The sequence below is a fragment of the Aethalodelphis obliquidens genome, unplaced genomic scaffold (assembly GCF_003676395.1).
Source record: "Aethalodelphis obliquidens isolate GAN/ISIS:26980383/991018 unplaced genomic scaffold, ASM367639v1 scaffold36, whole genome shotgun sequence".
In the NCBI taxonomy this organism is placed as follows: Eukaryota; Metazoa; Chordata; class Mammalia; order Artiodactyla; family Delphinidae; genus Aethalodelphis; species Aethalodelphis obliquidens.
Window position 1 is genome coordinate 7,726,753 of NW_020837980.1, and position 22,042 is coordinate 7,748,794.

A 22,042-nucleotide genomic window follows, 5' to 3' on the forward strand; every position below is an offset into this window, starting at 1 on the left:
AAAAAAAAAAAAAAAAAAAAAAAAAAAGAGTACATAGGCTTCTTGAAGTTTGGTCAAAAGTATATTTTGTTTTTCATTCGGCAGGATAAATTGGTCCTATAAGTTAAGCTGTGCTAAAAATATCCATCTTTTCCAAACACACTCTAATATTATTACCAAATTCTTATTCTTTTTCACCCAGAAATTTCTTATTTAAATCCTCTAAATAAAGCTTTTAGAGTTGGTGTTATTAGCCCAGGATCTGTTAATGGACTTCAGGAAGTCCATGAATATGGCTAAACTTGGAGGAAAAAATGTATGCCTATATGATGTTTCTGGCAAGAAAGTCCATGAGGTTTACCAGATGCCGCCAAATGATTAAGAAGAACTGATTAGACACAGTGCAGATTCTAAGCTGTGGAGAAAGACTTTCATGGAGCAGCTGTATCCTGGTGAGGTTATAATGATTTACAAACCTATACTTAGCAGAGGGATGCTTTTTTATTTTATTTATTTTGTTTTTGTGTGTGTGTGTGGTACGCGGGCCTCTCGCTGTTGTGGCCTCTCCCGTTGCAGAGAACAGGCTCCGGACGCGCAGGCTCAGCAGCCATGGCTCACAGGCCCAGCCGCTCCGCGGCATGTGGGATCCTCCCGGACCGGGGCACGAACCCGTGTCCCCTGCATCGGCAGGCGGACTCTCAACCACTACGCCACCAGGGAGGCCAGGGATGCTTTTTTAAATGAAATCTTTGCAGAATCCCAGTATATGAAATGGATAAAAGGAGACCCGTCCAAGATGAAGAGTGATTCCCACTACCCACTACATCCATCTTCTTCTTTCCTCCTTCCCTGTGACCTTTGAGACACCTCTCTGGAATCACAGGATTCTGTACACACAGTATAAGAACCACCATGTTAGTATGCGAGCACATGTTGGGAAATAGCACCCTCCAAAATAATACCTTTTAGAAGTGGAATGATGGAAATTCTGTAAATTCCTGAATGTATTCCATTGCATAAAATTAAGTATCCTATATCTTTGTGCCTGAGTTTCTTCATCTGTAAAGTAAGAGACTTGTGTCTGATATTTAAAGAGCTCTTTCAGCAATGTTTTATATACACATATACATTTAATATACATATATATATTTTATAGACACACGTATTTAGTACTTTATGAGTTAGATTTGAGATTTCCAAGAAGTACATTCATGTTTTTTGCCAATTAATGATAGCCTTCACTGTTTTACTTATTTTGAACAACTTGTTTTCCAAAGAAATTTGACTTCAAATTTTCTTGTTGCACCTTTTTATAGTGGTGGCAACTCACCTTGATTATTCAGTAATTTTTTCTATTCAACATAAATTTCACTGTATTTGTATATTTTTTTATAAATTTATTTATTTATTTTTGGCTGCGTTGGGTCTTCATTGCTGCATGTGGGCTTTCTCTAGTTGCGGCGAGCAGGGGCTACTCTTCGTTGTGGTGTGCGAGTTTTCTCATTGTGGTGGCTTCTCCTGTTGTGGAGAACGGGCTCTAGGCACAGGGGCTTCAGTAGTTGTGGCTCACAGGCTCTAGAGCACAGGCTCAGTAGCTGTGGCACATGGGGTTAGTTGCTCCACAGCAAGTGGGATCTTCCTGGACCAGGGCTTGAACCCATGTCCCCTGCATTGGCAGGCGGATTCTTAACTACTGCACCACCAGGGAAGTCGTGTATTTGTATATTATGTAATTATAATTTTATTTATTTATTTTTGCGGTGCATGGGCTTCTCACTGTTGTGGCCTCTCCCGTTGCGGAGCACAGGCTCCGGACGCGCAGGCTCAGCGGCCATGGCTCACGGGCCCAGCCACTCCGCGGCATGTGGGATCCTCCCGGACTGGTGCACAAACCCGTGTCCCCTGCATCGGCAGGTGGACTCTCAACCACTGTGCCACCAGGGAAGCCCTGTAATGGTAATTTTAAAAGAGAGTTGCTTTGATACCTTCAGGGTCTCTGTTCATCATTACATACTTTTTAAATTTTCTATTCATTAAATTTTCAATATTAACAGATATACATGAGAATTTTAAGAGTTTTTCTTTTATTTCAATTGAGAAAGATGGCCACAAAGAGACAGATGTTATGAATGACTTGTTGATCATTGATTGGGTAACAGCAGTCCCTGAATCAACAGTTCATTTCCTTGAGAAAATATGTAACATGATTCTTCAAGCGAAAGTTACCTTGTTTGCTAATTAGCCAGTCTCTTTTTAATTTGCCTACCATTGGGCTGTTTGCTATCAGTAGCACATTCCTCAACAATTGACAAAGAAAAAAAGAGATAAAACAAAAATTCACCAATTTTACTCAAAATTTCTTCAATCCTGCTTCTTCCCCTCTACAGTGATAAATAAGCTAGTTTGCTGAGTTACAGAAGAAAGAATCTCAGTTGCACGTGACTCTTCTACTGGGACTAGCTGCCTTGTTTTTAACTGTGCCTCTCATATTATAGAAGAGCTTAGAGACTAACAATTAAGATAATTTTAAAGAAACATCTACACATCTCATGCTTACTTTATACCAAGCACATTTTGTTTTTTAAACATGTTAAAATACAGAAAGTATAGAGGATAACGTTAAAAGCACCCATGTACTTATCCTTCAAGATTAATGCATGCTAACATTTTGTCATATTGCTTCACATTACCAAAAATCCCATAAATTTGAAATCCCCTTTGATCTTCTTTTGAGTTCTGATATGAAATAGGAATAAGTCATTCTGGTCCTCATTATCACACTTTAATTACATATATATTAATTCATAAAACATGTATAGTATAATTGATGTATTTTTAATTTACATAAATAGCACTAAATACAGCACATGACACAATAGTTTAATACATGTTTGATGAAGGACAGACAGAATAGGAGACACTGAAGGTTTTTAAACAGGCATCTTATAGAGTTATATCTGCATTTTAAAGAGAATTTTGGAAGCAGTGTTGAAAATGAAGTGGAGTGGAAAATATTCCAAAATCAAGGAGGAAAGAAGGAAGGAAGGAAAGAATAGAAAAGTAGGAAGAAGACAAAGAACAAAGCAGGTTAGAAAAAGAGACTGGGGACAAGTTGGTCTTGTAGAGTTATGATTTGAGTCCCAAAAGGACAGGAGAGCAAGACTGGGGCAGAAGTAATATTTAAAGAAATAATGACAAAAATTTCAAAAATTGATGAAAGGCATCAAGCCACAGAAACAAGAAAAATAAATTCTAAGCAGCACAAATCCAAAGGAAACTACACCTATATATTATAATAAAACTTCAGAAAACCAAATAATGGAAGTCAGAAGACAATGGAATGAAATCTTCAGTGTGCTAATGTACTAAAAAGAACTATCCTGGAGTTCTATACCAAGCAAAAATCAACTTCAAAAAATGAGGTTAAATAAAGACATTCTCAGGCAAACAAAAGCTGAGAGAATTCATCAACAGCAAACCCACATTAAGGAAATACTTCAACTAGAAAGAAAATGATCTTAGAAGGATGCACAGAGATGTTGGAAGAAGTGAAAAAAAATGCAGAGTCAAAACATGGATCAACATAAATGAGTATTCACTACACAAAACAATACTAATATTGCCTCACAGGGTTTAAAATATAGAGAGAATTTAAATACATGACAACTATATTAGTTTCACAGGGCTACCGTAACAAAGTACCATAAACTCGGTGGCTTAAAACAACAAATCTATTCTCTCACAGTTCTGGAGACTAGAAGTCAAATCAAGTTGTCACCAGGGCCAAACACTGTCTCTGAAGGTTTTAGGGGATTATCCTTCCTTGCCTCTTCTTACCTTCTGTTGGTTGCTGGCATTCCTTGGTATTTCTTGTCTTGTAGATACATCACTCTAACCTCTGCCTCCATCTTCGCATGATCTGTGTATCTGTGTCCATACTTCCTTCTTCTTTTAAGGACGTCACGAGTCATTGGATTAAGGCACACTCTAATCTAGTATGACATCATCTTACCTTAATTACATCTACAAAGACCCAGTTTCCAATTCACAACCTCAAGGGGTTAGGACTTCAACATATATTTAGGAGGGACACAATTAACCTATAATAACAACAGCAATAGCACAAAAATTGGGAGGGGAGTAAATGGAGTTAAAGTACTCTAAATCCCATGATTTGTCCAATAAGTTATAAAAGTAACAATTTATATTAGACTTTAGTAAATCAAGTATGCATGCTGGAATCTGGGATAAACACTGAAAGAATAGTATACGAATGTTGTGTTTCTGACATATATTTCATACTTCCATCATCATTCAGTTCAAAATATATTCTAATTTTCAATGTGACCTTCTTTGATACATGGGTTATTTGGGGATAATATATCACAAACAAAGTGGATTTATTTCAAGAATGCAAAGTTGGTTCAAGCTTTGAAAATTAATTAGTTAACAGAATAAAGAAGAAAATTATAACCATCTCAATAGATATAGAAAAATCATTTGATAAAATTCAGTACCCGCCCGTGAGGAGAGAACCTTAGAAAATTAGGATTATAAAGAATTTCCTTTATATCTACAAAAATCCTAATGCAAACTATCATACTAAATGGTGAAGTAATTGAAGTTTTCCCCTTGAGATTCAGCTCAAGGCAAGAATTCTCTTTATGATTACTTCTGTTCAGCATTGTACCAGAAGTCCGAGTGCAATAAGGCAAGAAAAATGAATTTACAAATATCCCATAATTCATCAGTTTTATTCCCAGGAATTATATATGCCTAACAAATACATACACATGTGGACCAAATGACAAATACAATAATTATAGGAACTCTATTTGTATTAGCCAAAATGTAGAAGCAATCCAATTGTTCATCAACAATAACATGGATAAATTATGATATATTAATACAATCCCATAAGCAATGAAAACTAACTACTGTTACATGCAATAACACCATTGAATCATAATATTGAACAAAAGATGCCATACCGAAAGGAACATATATTATACAATTCCGTTTATATAAAATTCAAAAACATACAAAACTATGCCATGGTGTTAAAGGTCAGAATAGTGTTATCTCTGGAAGAAAGAAAGGAATAGTACTTGAAGATTACACAAAACTGCTTCTAGAATACTAACAATATTCCATTTCTTGATCTGAGTGGTGTTTACACGAATCACTGTTTTCATCGTGCTGTGCAGTTATGACTTGTGAACTTTTCTGCATATATGTTATAAAAGTTTATTTTTAGAAACTTGATGACAAAGAAAAGGAAAATTAGAAAGGGAAGAAAGCATAGTTACAGTAATGAGCACTGACAACTTATACCCTGACAAGGAAGGAGAAAGAAAACCTAAAAAAATAGACTGATGAGCTCAAAATAAATGTGAATAATATGAGGCTTATTTAGTGTAGGAGAAAAATAGTCTTACCTGAAATATGTCTAAGCATATCAATATATTGCAATGTATTCGTCTTATTATAGTTCATCAGAGCGCAGTCATTTCCAGGAACATCTCATGGCAGAGATGGCTAATTACTGCCCCTAAACCATTGTTCCTTTAGACACAAGACCCATAGGTCCAGGGAAACCTAAACTCATGGCCACCAAGAATTAAGCCTGTTTTTCTCAGTCTCTGTATCTAGGCGGAACCATGCGTCTACATTCTGTATGATAGAATGTGAACAGAAATTGTGTACACAGCATCTGGATCATGCCCTTGGACAGTGTGCTCCTCTGTGTCTCCTCTGTGCCATGATTACAGGGTGGAGCTGCCATCTTTCAAGTCAGGGATGAAGCCATGTGTTGAGGATAGAAAAGCCATCCTAAATGCCCTGTATTGGCACATCTCCAGACTAAGATAGAGAGAAACCATCTTGTGTCAGCCCTTGTTAAGTCTAAACGAGATGGCCCACATGGGATCATTACCATTTAGTTTCACTTAACAGACTACTGATCAAAAAGGAAACAAAAATCTCAGCTAGAAAGGACATTTTTAAGACAATCAGGTAAATATAAATATATAATGAATGTTAGATATGGACAAATCACTGTTTTTTCCTTAGGTGTGTTAATTTTACTGAGGCTATATTCGTTGTTCGTAGATCCATACAGAAATCTTTACTTGATTCCTAACGGTCTGGTGTGGTATAAGCATAGACAGATAACGCAAATGTGCCAAAATATTAATTAGTGAATCTGGGTGACAGGTATACAGATGTGGTTGTATTATCCCTTCATATTTTCTGTGTGTATGGAATCTTCCACAATAAAAATTTAAAAAAATAAAAACCAAGAAAGACACTTTTGATAGAATGTAGTATGCACTTGGAGATGTTAGAGCAGGAGTCCTCAACCTCTGGGCCACGGACTGGTACTGGTCTGTGGCCTGTTAGGAACTGGGCCACACAGCAGGAGGTGAGCGGCAGGCGAGCAAGCGAAGCTTCATCTGTATTTACAGCCGCTCCCCATCGCTCGCATTACCGCCTGAGCTCCGCCTCCTGTCAGATCAGCTGCGGCATTAGGTTCTCAAGGGGGAAGAACCCTACTGTGAACTGCACATGCGAGGGATCTAGGTTGCGCGCTCCTTATGAGAATCTAATGCCTGATGACTTGAGGTGGAGCTGAGGCAGTGATGTTAGCGCTGGGGAGCGGCTGCAAATACGGATTATCATTAGCAGAGAGGTCTGACTGCACAGAGACCACAATAAATCAACTGCTTGCAGACTCATATCAGAACCCTATCCGTGAGTGGCAGGTGACAGTTAAGCTGCATCTGGTGGCAGGATTTATAGTGGCAAGTACTTCAATTGTACAGCTGCATCTGGTGGCAGGTTTTAAGTCAGAATCCACTTATTTTAGTCCTTGCCTGGCCCACCCATTATTTTATTTACCACTTCTGTCCGCACCTGTTTCCCGCACTGTGCACTTCTCTCAGTCACAGTTTTGGTAAGCCCACAAGCTAACCCTAGCCAAAATGAGTAAAACACAAATGTCGCTGGAGAGCTTCTTTGAAAAGGGGGAAAGACCCAATGATGAGACAGCAGAAGACTCTAAGACTGCCAACAAAATGAAAGCTGTATTTAAAAGAAAGTACCAAGAGTCCTATTTAAATACGGGTTCATTGCAACAGGTGTTTCACATTCTCCAAGCCCATTTTGTATAATATGTGGTGACCCGCTATCCAACGAAGCCATGAAACGCTTCGCCACATAGAGACCAAGCACCCTGCATTAAAAGACAAGCCTTTGGAGTTTCTCAAAAGAAAAAAACATGACCACGAAGAACAGAAGCAATTATTGAAGGCCACAACTTCCTCAAATGTGTCTGCACTGAGAGGATCATTCTTAGTGGCTAACCGCATTGCTAAAGCTGAGAAGCCCTTAGTATTGAAGAGTTGATCCTGCCTGCTGCTAAGGACATTTGTCATGAACTTTTAGGAGAGGCTAGCACCATAATTAGACGAATTGATGAAATAGCAGAGGATACTGAGGCACAATTGTTAGAGTGGATTAATGAGTCACTGTGGTACTCAATCCAGGTTGACGAGTCTACTGATGTTGACAAGGCAACAATGCTTGTTTTTGTGCGATATATTTTTCAGGAGGATGTGCATGAGGATATGTTATGTGCACTTTTGTTGCCAACCAACACCACAGTCGTTGAATGATTACATAACAGGAAAACTGAATTGGTCACTTTGTGTCAGTATATGCACAGACGGAGGTGCTGCCGTGACTGGATGGCTTTCTGGTTTCACTATTCAGGTCAAAGAGGTCGCTTCTGAATGTGAGTCTATGCACTGTGTCATCCATAGAGAAATGCTGGCTACCCGAAAAACGTCACCTGAACTTAACAGTGTTTTGCAGGATGTGATTAAAATTATCAACCACATTAAAGTACATGCCCTTAACCCACGTCTGTTCACGCAGCTCTGTGAGGAGATGGGTGCAGAGCACACACGTCTTGTCTGATACACAGAAGTGAGATGGTTTCTAGAGGTAGATCACTGGCCAGAGTTTCTGAGTTACGAGAGCCGCTCCAGAGATTACTTTTAGAAAAACAGTCACCGCTGGAAGCACATTTCAGTGACACAGAATGGGTCGCAAAACTTGCTTACTTGTGTGACATATTCAACCTGCTCAACGAACGCAATGTCACTTCAGGGGAGAACGACAACTGTGTTCAAGTCGGCAGATAAAGTGGCTGCCTTCAAAGCCAAACTGGAATTATGGGGGCGACGAGTGAACATTGGGATTTTTGACATGTTTCAAACATTAGCAGAGATTTTGAAGGAGACTGAGCCAGGGCCTTCTTTCTCCCAGCTGGGGCACGATCACCTATCTCAGCTTTCAAAAGAGTTTGAGCGTTACTTCTTAACCACAGAAGACCCCTGAACTGGGAAGGAATGGATCCACGACCCATTTGTGAATAATCGATTTTGTCCGTGCTAGAAGAGGATCAACTGCTTGAGATCGCAAATGACGGTGGCCTTAAAGGTATATGTGAGACAAATTCAAATCTCCATACGTTCTGGATTAAAGTCAAGCCGGAATATCCTGAGATTGCCACAAATGCATGAGGAACCTGCTTCCATTTCCAACATCCTGTCTTTGTGAAGCAGGGTTTTCTGCAGTGACGGTGACCAAAGCAACATCACAGAGTAGACTGAACGTAAGTAACACACTTGGGTGTCACTGTCTCTCATCCCCCCCAGATGGGACCATCTAGTTGCAAGAAAACAAGCTCAGGGCTCCCACTGATTTTGCATGATATGAGTTGTATAATTATTTCACTATATATTACAGTGTAATAAGAATAGAAATAAAGTGCACAATAAATGTAATGTGCTTGAATCATCCTGACACCATCCCCCCACCCCACACCTCGCCGTCCGTGGAAAAATTGTCTTCCACGAAACTGGTCCCTGGTGCCAAAAAGGTTGGGGACCGCTGTATTAGAGCACAGAGGCAAGGCACTGACCACAGCATAACAGAGTCGCTCTTGGAAAGGCTATGGACCCTTTAACAAAGCAGATGTGTTTGCATTGTTCTGCCGCCATTGTTCCCAGTCCAAGCATGCGCTTTCTTCTTGCTGAAAATAGCTGACAGACTGTGGACAACTTTGTCAGATTCCTTCTGTAACTCGAATCAAATGGCAGAAACTAGCCGGCAGAGATTATCCTACAGACATTGCTTTAAGCTAACAGTGTGGGGGTGTGCCCTGTTTAAGGCACTGTATTTGCACACTGTCTAATACGCTTGCCTATCATCTGTCATCCATGTTACACACTGCAGTGGCATTCATTTTAATTGTGGACTCGACAGCTGCTACCGTCTTCCATAAAAATGTTATTATAGTAATAATAACAATAATGTTCCTTAGTTTCTGAGGGTTGCAAAGCCACACTTTAAAAGTCAATCTGTTAGAAAACAAAGGAAACTTGAACATAGATAACAGCATACAGGAATGGAACAGTTAAAATCTCTTCAGGGGGCTTCCCTGGTGGCGCAGTGGTTGAGAGTCGGCCTGCCGATGCAGGGGACACAGGTTCGTGCCCCTGTCCAGGAAGATCCCACATGCCGCGGAGCAACTAAGCCAGTGCGACACAACTACTGAGCCTGCGCTCTGGAGACAGTGAGCCACGGCTTCTGAGCCCACACACCACAACTGCTGAAGCCCGCGCACCTAGAGCCTGTGCTCTATAACAAGAGAAGCCACCGCAATGAGAAGCCCACGCACCACAAGGAAGAGTAGCCCCGCTCGTCGCAACTAGGGAAAAGCCCTCACGCAGCAATGAAGACCCAAAACAGCAAAAAATAAAAATAAAAAAAGAATATACTTCCAATCCATGATGGTAGCAAAGCAAAACAAATACAAGTTTGAAATAAATGTTCTTTACGTATCCTTCATATTAGTATCTGTTCTGTTTACTCGTGTTTAGACCTGTATTGCATTGTTTACATTTACCAGATGAAGAATTTGGAACCTCGATTGTCACTTCTATGACTGGCCAGATTTTCAGTTAATATATGTGTGTGTGTGTGTGTGTGTGTGTGTATGTATATATATATATATATATATATATATATATATATATATAATGTGTATATATATACATATGGCAGTATTAGTCAACAGTATAACTAGAAATTGTATGAATTGATATATAGAAATTTTAAAACAAAATACCTATCCTCTGGAATATAGAAGGCCAATTACTTGGACCTCTACAATCACACTGAATAGAATATAATTACTTGTAAGAACACTACAAAATGCCAAGGGTTTCAGTTCATTTTTTATTATCAAATAATAACATCAAAAAAGTAGGAACTCTTTTATAAAGGAAAATCATATTAAATCATGTATTTTTTTTTTTTTTTTTTTTTGTGCGGTACGTGGGCTTCTCACTGTTGTGGCCTCTCCCGTTGCGAAGCAACAGGCTCCGGACGCGCAGGCTCTGCGGCCATGGCTCACGGGCACAGCCGCTCTGCCGCATGTGGGATCTTCCCGGACCGGGGCACGAACCCGTGTCCCCTGCATCGGCAGGCGGACTCTCAACCACTGCGCCACCAGGGAAGCCCCTAAATCATGTATTTAAAAGTAATGATTTTTCTCTTCTGTACTTGATTTCAGAAAATTCTGATTGCAATATCACAATACTTCTGTAGGAGTTTCTTTTTTAAAAAAATAGACAAGTGAGAACCACTTATATGTCTCTTCTCAGAGCTGAAATAAAGGTTTCTTTAATGAACCTATAAAGAATTCCAAGATATTAGTCTTTTTTTTTAATATATTTTGTTATAACCTTAACTTTTTTGTTTTTTTAACATCTTTATTGGAGTATAATTGCTTTACAATGGTGTGTTAGTTTCTGCTTTATAACAAAGTGAATCAGTTATACATTTACATATGTTCCCATATCTCTTCCCTCTTGCATCTCCCTCCCTCCCACCCTCCCTATCCCACCCCTCTAGGTGGTCACAAACCACCAAGCTGATCTCCCTGTGCTATGAGGCTGCTTCCCACTAGCTATCTATTTTACGTTTGGTAGTGTATATGTGTCCATGCCACTCTCTCACTTTGTCACAGCTTACCCTTCCCCCTCCCCATATCCTCAAGTCCATTCTCTAGTAAGTCTGTGTTTTTATTCCCATCTTACCCCTACATTCTTCGTGACCATTTTTTTTTCTTAGATTCCATATATATCTGTTAGCATATGGTATTTGTTTTTCTCTTTCTGACTTACTTCACTCTCTATATGACAGACTCTAGGTCCATCCACCTCACTACAAATATCTCAATTTCATTTCTTTTCATGGCTGAGTAATATTCCATTGTATATATGTGCCACATCTTCTTTACCCATTCATCCGATGATGGACACTTAAGTGGCTTCCATGTCCTGGCTATTGTAAATAGAGCTGCAATGAACATTTTGGTACATGACTTTTTTTGAATTATGGTTTTCTCAGGGTATATGCCCAATAGTGGGATTGCTGGGTCATATGGTAGTTCTATTTTTAGTTTTTTAAGGAACCTCCATACTGTTCTCCATAGTGGCTGTATCAATTTACATTCCCACCAACAGTGCAAGAGGGTTCCCTTTTCTCCACACCCTCTCCAGCATTTATTGTTTGTAGATTTTTTGATGATGGCCATTCTGACTGGTGTGAGATGATATCTCATTGTAGTTTTGATTTGCATTTCTCTAATGATTAGTGATGTTGAGCATTCTTTTATGTGTTTGTTGGCAATCTGTATATCTTCTTTGGAGAAATGTCTGTTTAGGCCTTCTGCCCATTTTTGGATTGGGTTTTTTTTTTGTTATTGAGCTGCATGAGCTGCTTGTAAACCTTGGAGATTAATCCTTTGTCCGTTGCTTCATTTGCAAATATTTTCTCCTATTCTGAGGGTTGTCTTTTGGTCTTGTTTATGGTTTCCTTTGCTGTGCAAAAGCTTTGAAGTTTCATTAGGTCCCATTTGTTTATTTTTGTTTTTATTTCCATTTCTCTAGGAGGTGAGTCAAAAAGGATCTTGCTGTGATTTATGTCACAGAGTGTCCTGCCTATATTTTCCTCTGAGTTTGATAGTGTCTGGCCTTACATTTAGGTCTTTAATCCATTATGAGTTCATTTTTGTGTATGGTGTTAGGGAGTGTTCTAATTTCATACTTTTATATGTACCTGTCCGGTTTTCCCAGCACCACTTATTGAAGAGGCTGTGTTTTCTCCACTGTATATTCTTGCCTCCTTTATCAAAGATAAGGTGACCATATGTGTGTGGGTTTATCTCTGGGCTTTCTATCCTGTTGCATTGACAAGATATTAGTCTTAATGACAGAATGATTGTGTAACTTCATGACTAGGTCTTTTATTTCAAAACATTTCAACATTACAAAACAAAAGTATTTTAAAGTTATGAAAGATTATAATCTCATTTATGGAAATATGTCATTAATGATCCATTTCTTCACACAAGTAAACAAAATACTATTTTAGAAAGTCAAAGTATTCAGATTAAAGTTACTAAGTGTTAAATATTTGGGGCTCAAATAACCCCAAGAAATTACCATCACACTCTGAAATGAAAACAAGCACCACTACCAGTGATAATCCCATCATTAAACTTAAAGAAATTATAGATGGGAATTTTCTATAAGTGTTTTTAGCTCTAAAATACAGTACTTTGCTGAAGAACTCACTTTCAGGGTGCAATTCAAAACCTTCATCCTCAGGCTAGTCAGTCTGGAAGGACACACATAAAATATTTAATCTGTTTCAGGCCAACAAATTGCTCCAGAAGATGAGAAGTGATGACCAGATTGTTCTGTCTAAACCACTGCCTATGTAAGGAAAATATCTTAGAAGCCTGTTTAACCATATTCCAGGTCCATAACTCACTATTCAGAAAGTTTACCCTGTGATGTGCCAAACAGCATCCTGATTCATTGGATTTAGAACCCTGTTAGTGGCTGAGGGAAACACTGTGTTAACTAGAAACACCCTGCATTTTTGTTACTCTTCCTTGCCAATCACATTTTCACATCCAGCTTCTGGATATTGTTTCTTTGTAATCAAATACTAGCAATTTCACTTGATAGTTCTTCTTTTGAGCTCACAGAGAAGAAGAAAGCGTTGGGTATAGTTGAAGAGCTTTCCTGTAGTGGTTTTTTCCAGAGGAGCTCATTGTTGTCTGTACCTAGAATATTATTTTTCTTTCCTTTCATATTTTACAAGAATAAAATAACATCTCATCGCTGGGTTGGAAGTAATTTGTACTTGGGGTCATCCATCCAGCACTATTTCAGTGTGATACACTTTTTTTTTTTAAGGTAGGAATTATATTTCAACAAAGTGACTTTCAATCCCTGCCTAAATATATGGAAGTGAGGGAAGCCACCACTCTACCCTGGTGATGAATCAGTCACCTCATTCATCACCAGAGTAGAGCCGCCTAAATTGGCCGGCTAGTCGGTGTCTGCTTCTGTCCACACATCTCCTTGTATATCCCTCCGGATGAAGCCTTATTCCTGTACCTCCCTTCACTAGCTACTTCATCATTGCGGCTGCTGGAATTGTAGAAAGCATTTGAGGAATTTTACAGGCTGGTAAAATTATTCTGCAACTTCAGTTTTAAAAAATATATCTTCCAGATATTTCTTCTCTCAAAGTTTTAATTAATTATATCTTGAAATTTATGTTTCCTTTTAAAATGACTCATTGAAAACTTGGACTTAATAATCAAATGATACTTTTCAAGTGGTATTTAAACCCTTTAGTTCAAGTTACCATTATATATTGTCCTTAAACCTTAGATTTCTTCTTCAAATGAAAGATAATCCTTTTGTTGTTAGTTTATCTCATGGTTTGTTTCAATGCGAAAAATCAATGCTTGGCATATAGGACTGGATCCTGCCCATCCCCCTAACCGCCCCCCACCCTCCTTTTTGGGTTTGCAGAGATCAAGGAAAAACAGGACGTCTGAGTTACAAAAGCAATAAGCAGACAATTCAACTTTTAAAGGTAAGTATATAAAGATATTGCAAATTTGCCTTCTTTGCAGAAAACTAATGACTAAAATAATTTGTAGATACATCTTTAAGAGCCCTCAGAACATGGATTGTTCTCATATATCCTGTAGTGATCAGTTTTCTGTTAAATATTTATGTTGCTTTTGGAACCATCAGTTTTTGTCGTCTCTGTTGTATGATAAACTTTTTAAGAATGGGAAACAAAGAAATATCACATCTTTACTTTTTGCCCTCTATCCTCATCCTATCCTTGCGGATGGACAAGTAAGAGTGACTGAAATCCAGAGTCACTTCAAATACTAAAAAATCAATTTTACAACTATACCAGTACATTTTAATTCCTATGAGCAACAGATTATTAATAGCATAACAGAAGTTATTCTGGTTAAAGAGACTGCAGAAGCTCTCTAGTTGTGTGTCTTTTAAATGGTGATGAAAGGGGAGATTAAGAACTCTGGCCTCAGCTACTCAGTTGATAAATGACTTTGCATCATTTAATCAGTCACTTCTTGCATTGCCTCATCTTTTTCGTGCTGATATCAACATCTAAGTAACTGAGGAAGATTTCAATGGCTTTCTGTTTTGTAAGTGGTTGTGTTTAACTCTTCCCCAAAGTGCTGATGACAAGGTGTTTTTTGGTCAAGGAATCCTTCTGGTCAGTGTTCTTCTCTAGTTGACATCCTTTGTTGCCCTAGTCCATGACTAATCTACTTACATGTCTTCTTGCTCTTTTTTTTCCTGACTAAGCTTTAGATTCACTCCTTGATTTAAGAATAAAGTTACAGCCACCCGATCACCAACTTCTTAGTATTCTAAACTCTTCTGGCAGAAGTGACTTTACTTCTCTACACAGCCTGCTGGCCTTGCATGGTCCCACTAGCTACCCACATCTGTGTACCAACCTTTCCAGTTTTCTCTGATTGCTCAGCTGTTCAGTTTCTTTCAGCTTGTCTCTTCCTAGGTTTTTCCTAATCAACATCTATTTTTCTGAAGGTTACCTACTTTTTTACCAGCCCACTCTCTCCATTTCTATAGCCTCATTGTCCTTGAGCTTCCAAACTCTTAAACATGTGATGGCTACCTCTTCCTATTCTTCCGAGAACCTTTCTTCTCAGACACTTCTCGTAGAACATTGGGACTGTAAAGGGGTTTATTACAGCCACTTCATTTTAGAGCGAAAGAAACAGAAGTCTGTAGAGACAAGTTACCAAAATTCACCTAGTAATCAACCACAGGGTCAAAATTAAACTAAAGATTTTTTAATTGCAAAAAGCTGAATAATCCAGCCTTGGCCTCCACTGATATAATCTCTGCTCCCAGAAGTCTTAGAGTTTTCTCTATACCGAGATCCATTTCTTCCAGTTGGCATAGCCCTAAGCGGCATGTCGTTGAAATGCAAAGGATGGGATCTGAAATCTGCCATAGACATTAGCAACCAGCCCTTCTACAATTCAATTACCCTTCACTTCTGTAGCCAGAAGGGAATTATACTGAATACTGAATGTGCAGTTGAGTTTTATTATATACAAAAACAAGGATTTTTTGTTGTTGTTGGTTTTGGTTGGAAAAAAAATGTTCTGAATCCTCTCGTGGGATATTGAATAACATAATTTTGGCAAAAGGTTTTAGCCTCTGTTGGTCTTCCTCAGTCATTATTCTGCTTAACTACCGTGGTCACAGATTTGTTCACTGAACCTCTCTGTGGGAGATTCTTTGGTAGTTCTTTTTTTTTTTTTACCCACTCTGTTTTGAAAAGTTCTAGGTTCCTTGGATGCCTTACTTTTGTCTTCTCAGAGCCTCCGTCCCCATCTGGTGACATCTTTAGGATGGACCATCAGTGTGCTCTCAGAATATTTCTGAGGTCTTTACTAGGAGCAAAGTTTTACTTCATTTGTCAGTGAATAATTTCTGTATTACAGTCAGCTCCTGAGTCTGGTATATCTATTCATGGAAAACTGTTCAGAGACAAAGTCATTATTCAGTTCTCAATGATATTCACGACCATTCCTTGGTGACTCGTATTGTTACACATTTGTACAGGATTTCACGGTTTTCACATTATCTTGTTTGAACCTATGAGGTAGGTAGGGCTGATATTATCTCCCTTTTATGGCTGAAGAAACTTCAGCTCAGTGAGATTCAGTGACTTTCCTAAAGTCACTTAGATAGGAACTGGCAAAGTGAAGACTAGAATCTTAGCCTAATGCCAACGCTCTTCCACATCACTCTGCTAATCAAGCATTAAGATTGTCTTGATTGGGACTTCCCTGGTGGTGCAGTGGTTAAAAATCCTCCTGCCAATGCAGGGGGCATGGGTTCAATCCCTGGTCCGGGAAGATCCCACATGCCGCAGAGCAGCTAAGCCTGTGCACCACAACTACTGAGCCTGCACTCTAGAGCCCACGTGCCACAACTACTGAGCCCACATGCTACAACTACTGAAGCCCACGCGCCTAGAGCCCGTGCTCCACAACAAGACAAGGCACCGCAATAAGAAGCTCGCACAATGAAGAGTAGCCCCCGCTCGCTGCAATTGGAGAAAGCCCGCTTGCAGCAATGAAGACCCAATGCAACCAAAAATAAATAAATAAATAAATAAAGATTGTCTTGAGCTACAAGAAAGGAGTTGGCTACCATGAGAATCTTAAGACTTCTCCACACACTAAAAAAGATTCAAGTCCTATTTCCAAAATTGCTAAGTTAAGAGTGTCAATTATTGGTACAAACACAGAAAATTAAAGTTCAGTCTCTAGATTCTTTAACTGCTAATCACACGTCTAGGCTACAATTGAATAACTCCATGCCATTGCACTTGGAGTCACAGCTCTCAAAAGCTCTCTTTGCTTAGTTCTTTGCGACGAATGTGTAAGAGTTCTGCTGTCTGAATAATGGGCAGTGCAGATGGGTAATGCCACAGAATGCTGCAGAAACAGAACTTTCCACAGGTTAGAGAAGAGAACTCTAGCAAGGCCACATCATGTCCCACCTGCCACATGAACTCTCAGATTGCTAGGAGACATGACAATCTAGGATAGAGAATAAAGAGGGAAGAAGGATCAGGGGCAGAAGTGGGACTTGTTACATATCACCAGCACTGTCCTCAAGAGTATGCAGTTGATTGGGACCTGGGAAGACAGCACCAAAATTGCAAGCATGGGATATTGCATTCACAATTGGCAAAAGTTCTTACATTTATGAGATACTCTCGTGTGTTGTATTAGGACTCCTAATAAAGTACCAGTGATAGCGTCCTTCCATGAACTGACATGTGTTCACACAATACTTATTGTTCTGAATGGACCAAACCGGACAGCTCAAACACGGGGAGTCCTTCTAGCCCTTCACGGAAACTTCCTTAGGACCCTGACAAGAACCTTCCATAACAATTTCTCCTCCTGGGGACAGTTTTTATGAGTGAGTATTTAACTCATAAATAGTGAGTTTTAAGAGTCAGTATTTAGCAGCATAGAAAGGAGGACTAATATTTAATACTTTTAATATGAAACCTTGCTAAAGGAGTTTTGAAAGTCTAATGATTAAATTTTCTGATGTCAGTGTTTTCTATCTGTATTTTGTTATATTTTCCTTCCATATATGTACTAATATCTCTCTCCTCTCTGCCCTCAAAGTGGTCTATTTCCAAAATTCTTCAGTCAGTCGAAATTTCATGAATATTTGTTTCCTATAACTTCTTTCCTTCAAAGTCTGTCAGCTACCCTGTTCTCTGTCTTCCCAGCCTCACCTTACTGTGCCATGGCTAGGCCGTACAGGAGGAATAAAAAGACCTGCAATCTAGACTTTTCACCATGCTGGGTCAGAGGTATTCCACAGTTTAAAGGAAACTACGTGCCCATGCAGATGTGTCCAGCTCCATCTCCACAGAGGAGGGTAGAACATAAACATCTCAGGCTGAGGAGTCTCCTGCTAAGTCTCTAGAGAAGACTCAAGCAATTGCAAACAGAGAAACAAAACCTTCTCTTCTTTATTACATTTGTGTGCATGTTACCTGGTATATTTTAAATCTGGGGCACCTCTTAGATATTTAATGGCAAAGATAATTAGGTACTACTTAAGTACCACCAAGAAGGAAATGAAGGGTGTGAACATTTAGAAACAAGTCATTAAGCTGGTTGTCTCAGAATCATTTTGATCTTCGTATTTAAGACCAGAAGTGAATAGTATCCATGACCAGTTAGTCTGAAATAGCTACGCTGCTTAGGAGTCAAAAAACCCTGCACATCACACATCAGCCTAAGAACTGTAACCTGAACAAGCACACAAGTTACAGAGTTGAGTTAGAAGGAGACCAAAATGAAAAATCCTTTCACCCTGGCACAAGGTGAGGCATCACCGAATAATTTCCTCCCTCCTGTTATCATCCCCCATCCATGAGTATGATCTAGATCCTGGTCTATGATCTATGGTCTATGGTCCTATGATCTATTTCCTGGTCTTAATTTAAGATTAATGAGAAGGAAAGACTCATCATCTCTACTTTATATTGCTATGACAATTTCAACATACTTCCAGTTTGTATTATATTTCATCATGCATTGCCATTTTATCTTTTGTTCAGGACAATAATATCCACGTCTAGAGAACAACACAAGGATGCCTGACGTGACGCAGCCTGCCTTCCACACAGGAGAGGAAACCAGCAGCAAGCGAGAACACGGTTTCTTTTAGAAAAGATAATTCCTCAGGACTTTCCTGTAACCATTTCTTAAAGCAGGAGAGAGAGTTCGTGGACAAGTTAAAACATTTGCTTTCTAGGCTGTTATGAAGAAAAACATTGGTCAAAAGCAAAACCATCACTGTTTTCATTTTATGCACATGAAGTTTCCCAGTCACTAATTTCAGTCTTTTATACCCTGCCCAGCTGTTAGGTCGACAACTTCTGCCATTTCTGCAGATGCATTTTCCAAAAGCACGTGTTTCAGGAATTCTGAATCTTGTGGTCTGATTCTCTACACTTGGAATCTGTCTCCCCAAAGCATGCGTTAATCCGGCTTCTTAATGGCTGGAAGTAATAGATGAAGTTTCTATGGAGTAACTAGTTGGGGGTTTTTAAACCTGCCTACATGCAACTCAAATGCCAAAATAATCTCTTCCACCTCGTGATACTAGGTACAAAATCCCACAGATAGGAAATGCCAAGAGTGTTTTAGTTAAATAATCTGATAGAGCTACTTTTTTTTTTTTTTTTTACAATTCTCACTTCTTAGTCTTTGGAGATCTTATTCTATACCCATCAAGAGTGTAGAAGCTGAAAAACTAATGAACTTGCTCATTTTTAATGTTGACCCGCTTTATACGCAGAAGGTATGATTGCGTCAGTTTCTGAGAACAAATCCTGTCTATACCTGGTAGCCCAGCTTCATTTAATTTAATTTCTGCTTATTTATATAACATATGCAGGAAGGTGGGGCATATACAGTCTTGGAAGGTGAGATGGAGCAAGCAAAGTGAGGACCTTCCCCCGATACACTCTGTTTAAAAAAATAAACGTAAAATAACCCCAAAAATGATCATTAGTGGTGATCATTGAGTTTTGTTTTACTATATCCAAATATCAAGGGCTAAACATACTTTATTTTTAAAAAGTCATGCGCCAAGGAACTCAAACATATACGTATACCAATATCAATAGCAGCATTATTCATAAGAGACAAAAGGTGGAAACAACCCAAGTGTCCATCAGCAGATGAATGGATTTTTAAAATAGGGTATATACGCACAATAGAATGTTATTCATCCAGTAAAAAAATAAAATGCTAATATGTGCTACAACATGGGTAAACCTTGAAAATATTGTGCTAAGTGAAATAAGCCAGACACAAAAGGACAAATATTCGGATTCCATTTTTCTGAGGTACTTAGAATAGGCAAATTCATAGAAGTGGAAAGCACAATAGCTTTTACCAGGCGTCAGCAAGAGGAGAGTGGGCAGTTGTTGTTTAAGGGGTGCAGGATCTCTGTTCAGGATGATGAAGAAGTTCTGGAAATAGTGCACAGTATTGTGAATGCACTTAAAAATAGTTAAAATGGTAAATAAACAAAACTCTAGTAAAATCAGATTAGTATTTCCAAGATGGAAGAAAAGCCATATGCCAGTCTAAAGCATCTGAGAAGAGTTATATTTCTTGAGAAAATAATTTGTCATATGCTTTTTGGTTGGAGATAAAAAGGATTCACGTTTAACCCATGCATAATGATGAAGCACAAATATTTTCTAGTCACCAAGCCACACTGATCACATTATTTCTTTAGTCTTTGGACACTTAGGAGTAGACTTCTACCTTTTCAGACAACGCTCAATAACACCTTATGCCACTCTGAACCATTATGTATGATCTTTGAATCACACGTTGGCTAAATCGTGTAGGCTCTTCTTTTTCATAGTTACCATAGAAACTGTGTAGTCACGGTATTTGAGGAGACAATAAGAGCATCCGAGAGTGTACAATCAAAGTTAACATTTCATGGTTCATAATCTCTTCCAGCTGCCTCCATTTGTGATTATCGTGTTCAAGTTGGGAGTATAAATGTACAACCCAAAGGGCTCTGGGAACTAAAGCCAATAAGCGACCTCACCCGTGCAGGCATCCCTCCCAACCTCCTTCCCTCAAAGATTTGCGATAGAAACTCATAAAAGAAATGGCATGTGAGCCTCAGGTGTTTCCAATTATTTCCCTCGACTGAGGAGAGGTTTCCTAATCCAAAACATATTTCGGCTCAAATAGTCTTCCTTATATTTGAAGCTTGTGTAGCTTCAGAAGAATTTCACCTACATATCTGATTCATTGACACTTCATCAACAACAATATCCCCTCTGAGCTCTTCTGTAAGAACATTTCCTCTCTGGGTGGTCAAAAATATGGTGCATTTAAGTATTGCTTGTTTTTGTGAAGCGAACTCTCAGAAAGTGTATAACCTTTTGCTCTTGCAAGAAAAAGAGAAATAAATGCTCAGTGTGGTAGATTTCTTGTCAGTGACATCACCATGGAGTGTTCTAGCACAAGCCTCAACTATCTTCCTGCTCAAGGGCTATCAGTCTCTCTAGAACAGTACAGGAAGGGGAAGAATGACCTACCTCTACTGGTACAAATCATTAACTACCTAAGTGGTAATACTCAGGCAAGACTATTCAGGGATTACAAAGAAAGAATGTGGGTTTGGAGCATTTTGTTTTCCTAAGTTTCTGAATGAAAGGTATAAGATTGATCATTTAGGCTTCAGCAGCCTTAGACAGCAGTGAGCTTTATCTCATGGTCCCAGAAATTCGCTACTTCATTGTTGCCTCTGCGATTTTGCGGCAGCACTCTGCTTATAATCATCTTACAGGAGCAGTGAGGGTTATTTCATAAAACATCCGAGTAATGATCATTGTTAAATTATATTCACTTGGTTCTGAAGAACCTAGGGGCAGCACAGGAATAAAGACGCAGATGTAGAGAATGGACCTGAGCACGCGGGGAAGGGGAAGGGGAAGCTGGGACAATGTGAGAGAGTGACATGGACATATATACACTACCAAATGTAAGATAGATAGCTAGTGGGAAGCGGCCGTATAACACGGAGATCAGCTTGGTGCTTTGTGACCACCTAGAGGGGTGGAACGGGGAGGGTGGGAGGGAGAGGCAAGAGGGAGGAGATATGGGGATATATGTATATGTATGGCTGATTCACGTTGTTGTAGGGCAGAAACTAACACACCATTGTGGGGCGGTTGTACTCCAATTAAGATGTTTAAAATAATAATAATATTCACTGTTTATGGAAACAAAATCATCTACAGATGGATGAACTACATGAATTACAATGAAAATAAACCCAAAACTTTACCTACCGCTGAATACGCCCCAAAATAGGTGAACATTTTGAGCTGTACCCCAGCACTTTTCCTCTCTCTCTCTCTCTCTCTCTCTCTCTCTCTCTCACACACACACACACACACACACACACACACACACACACTTCATTATTTTGGCATGATATAGTGAAAGAAATTGTGAAAGGAT

General features: G+C 39.1%; 1 protein-coding gene across 1 annotated transcript in view; it reads left to right on the forward strand.

Annotated features, from left to right (window-relative positions):
• The window catches only part of LMNTD1 (lamin tail domain containing 1), a 57,321-nt gene extending 35,830 nt beyond the window's left edge, over window positions 1–21,491 (forward strand). Inside the window, exon 8 of the mRNA XM_027129413.1 lies at window positions 18,598–21,491. Coding sequence (XP_026985214.1) covers window positions 18,598–18,640 — 43 coding nt within the window. The 3' untranslated portion in view covers window positions 18,641–21,491. The remainder of the gene's footprint in view (window positions 1–18,597) is intronic.
• The last annotated feature ends 551 nt before the right edge of the window (window positions 21,492–22,042 follow it).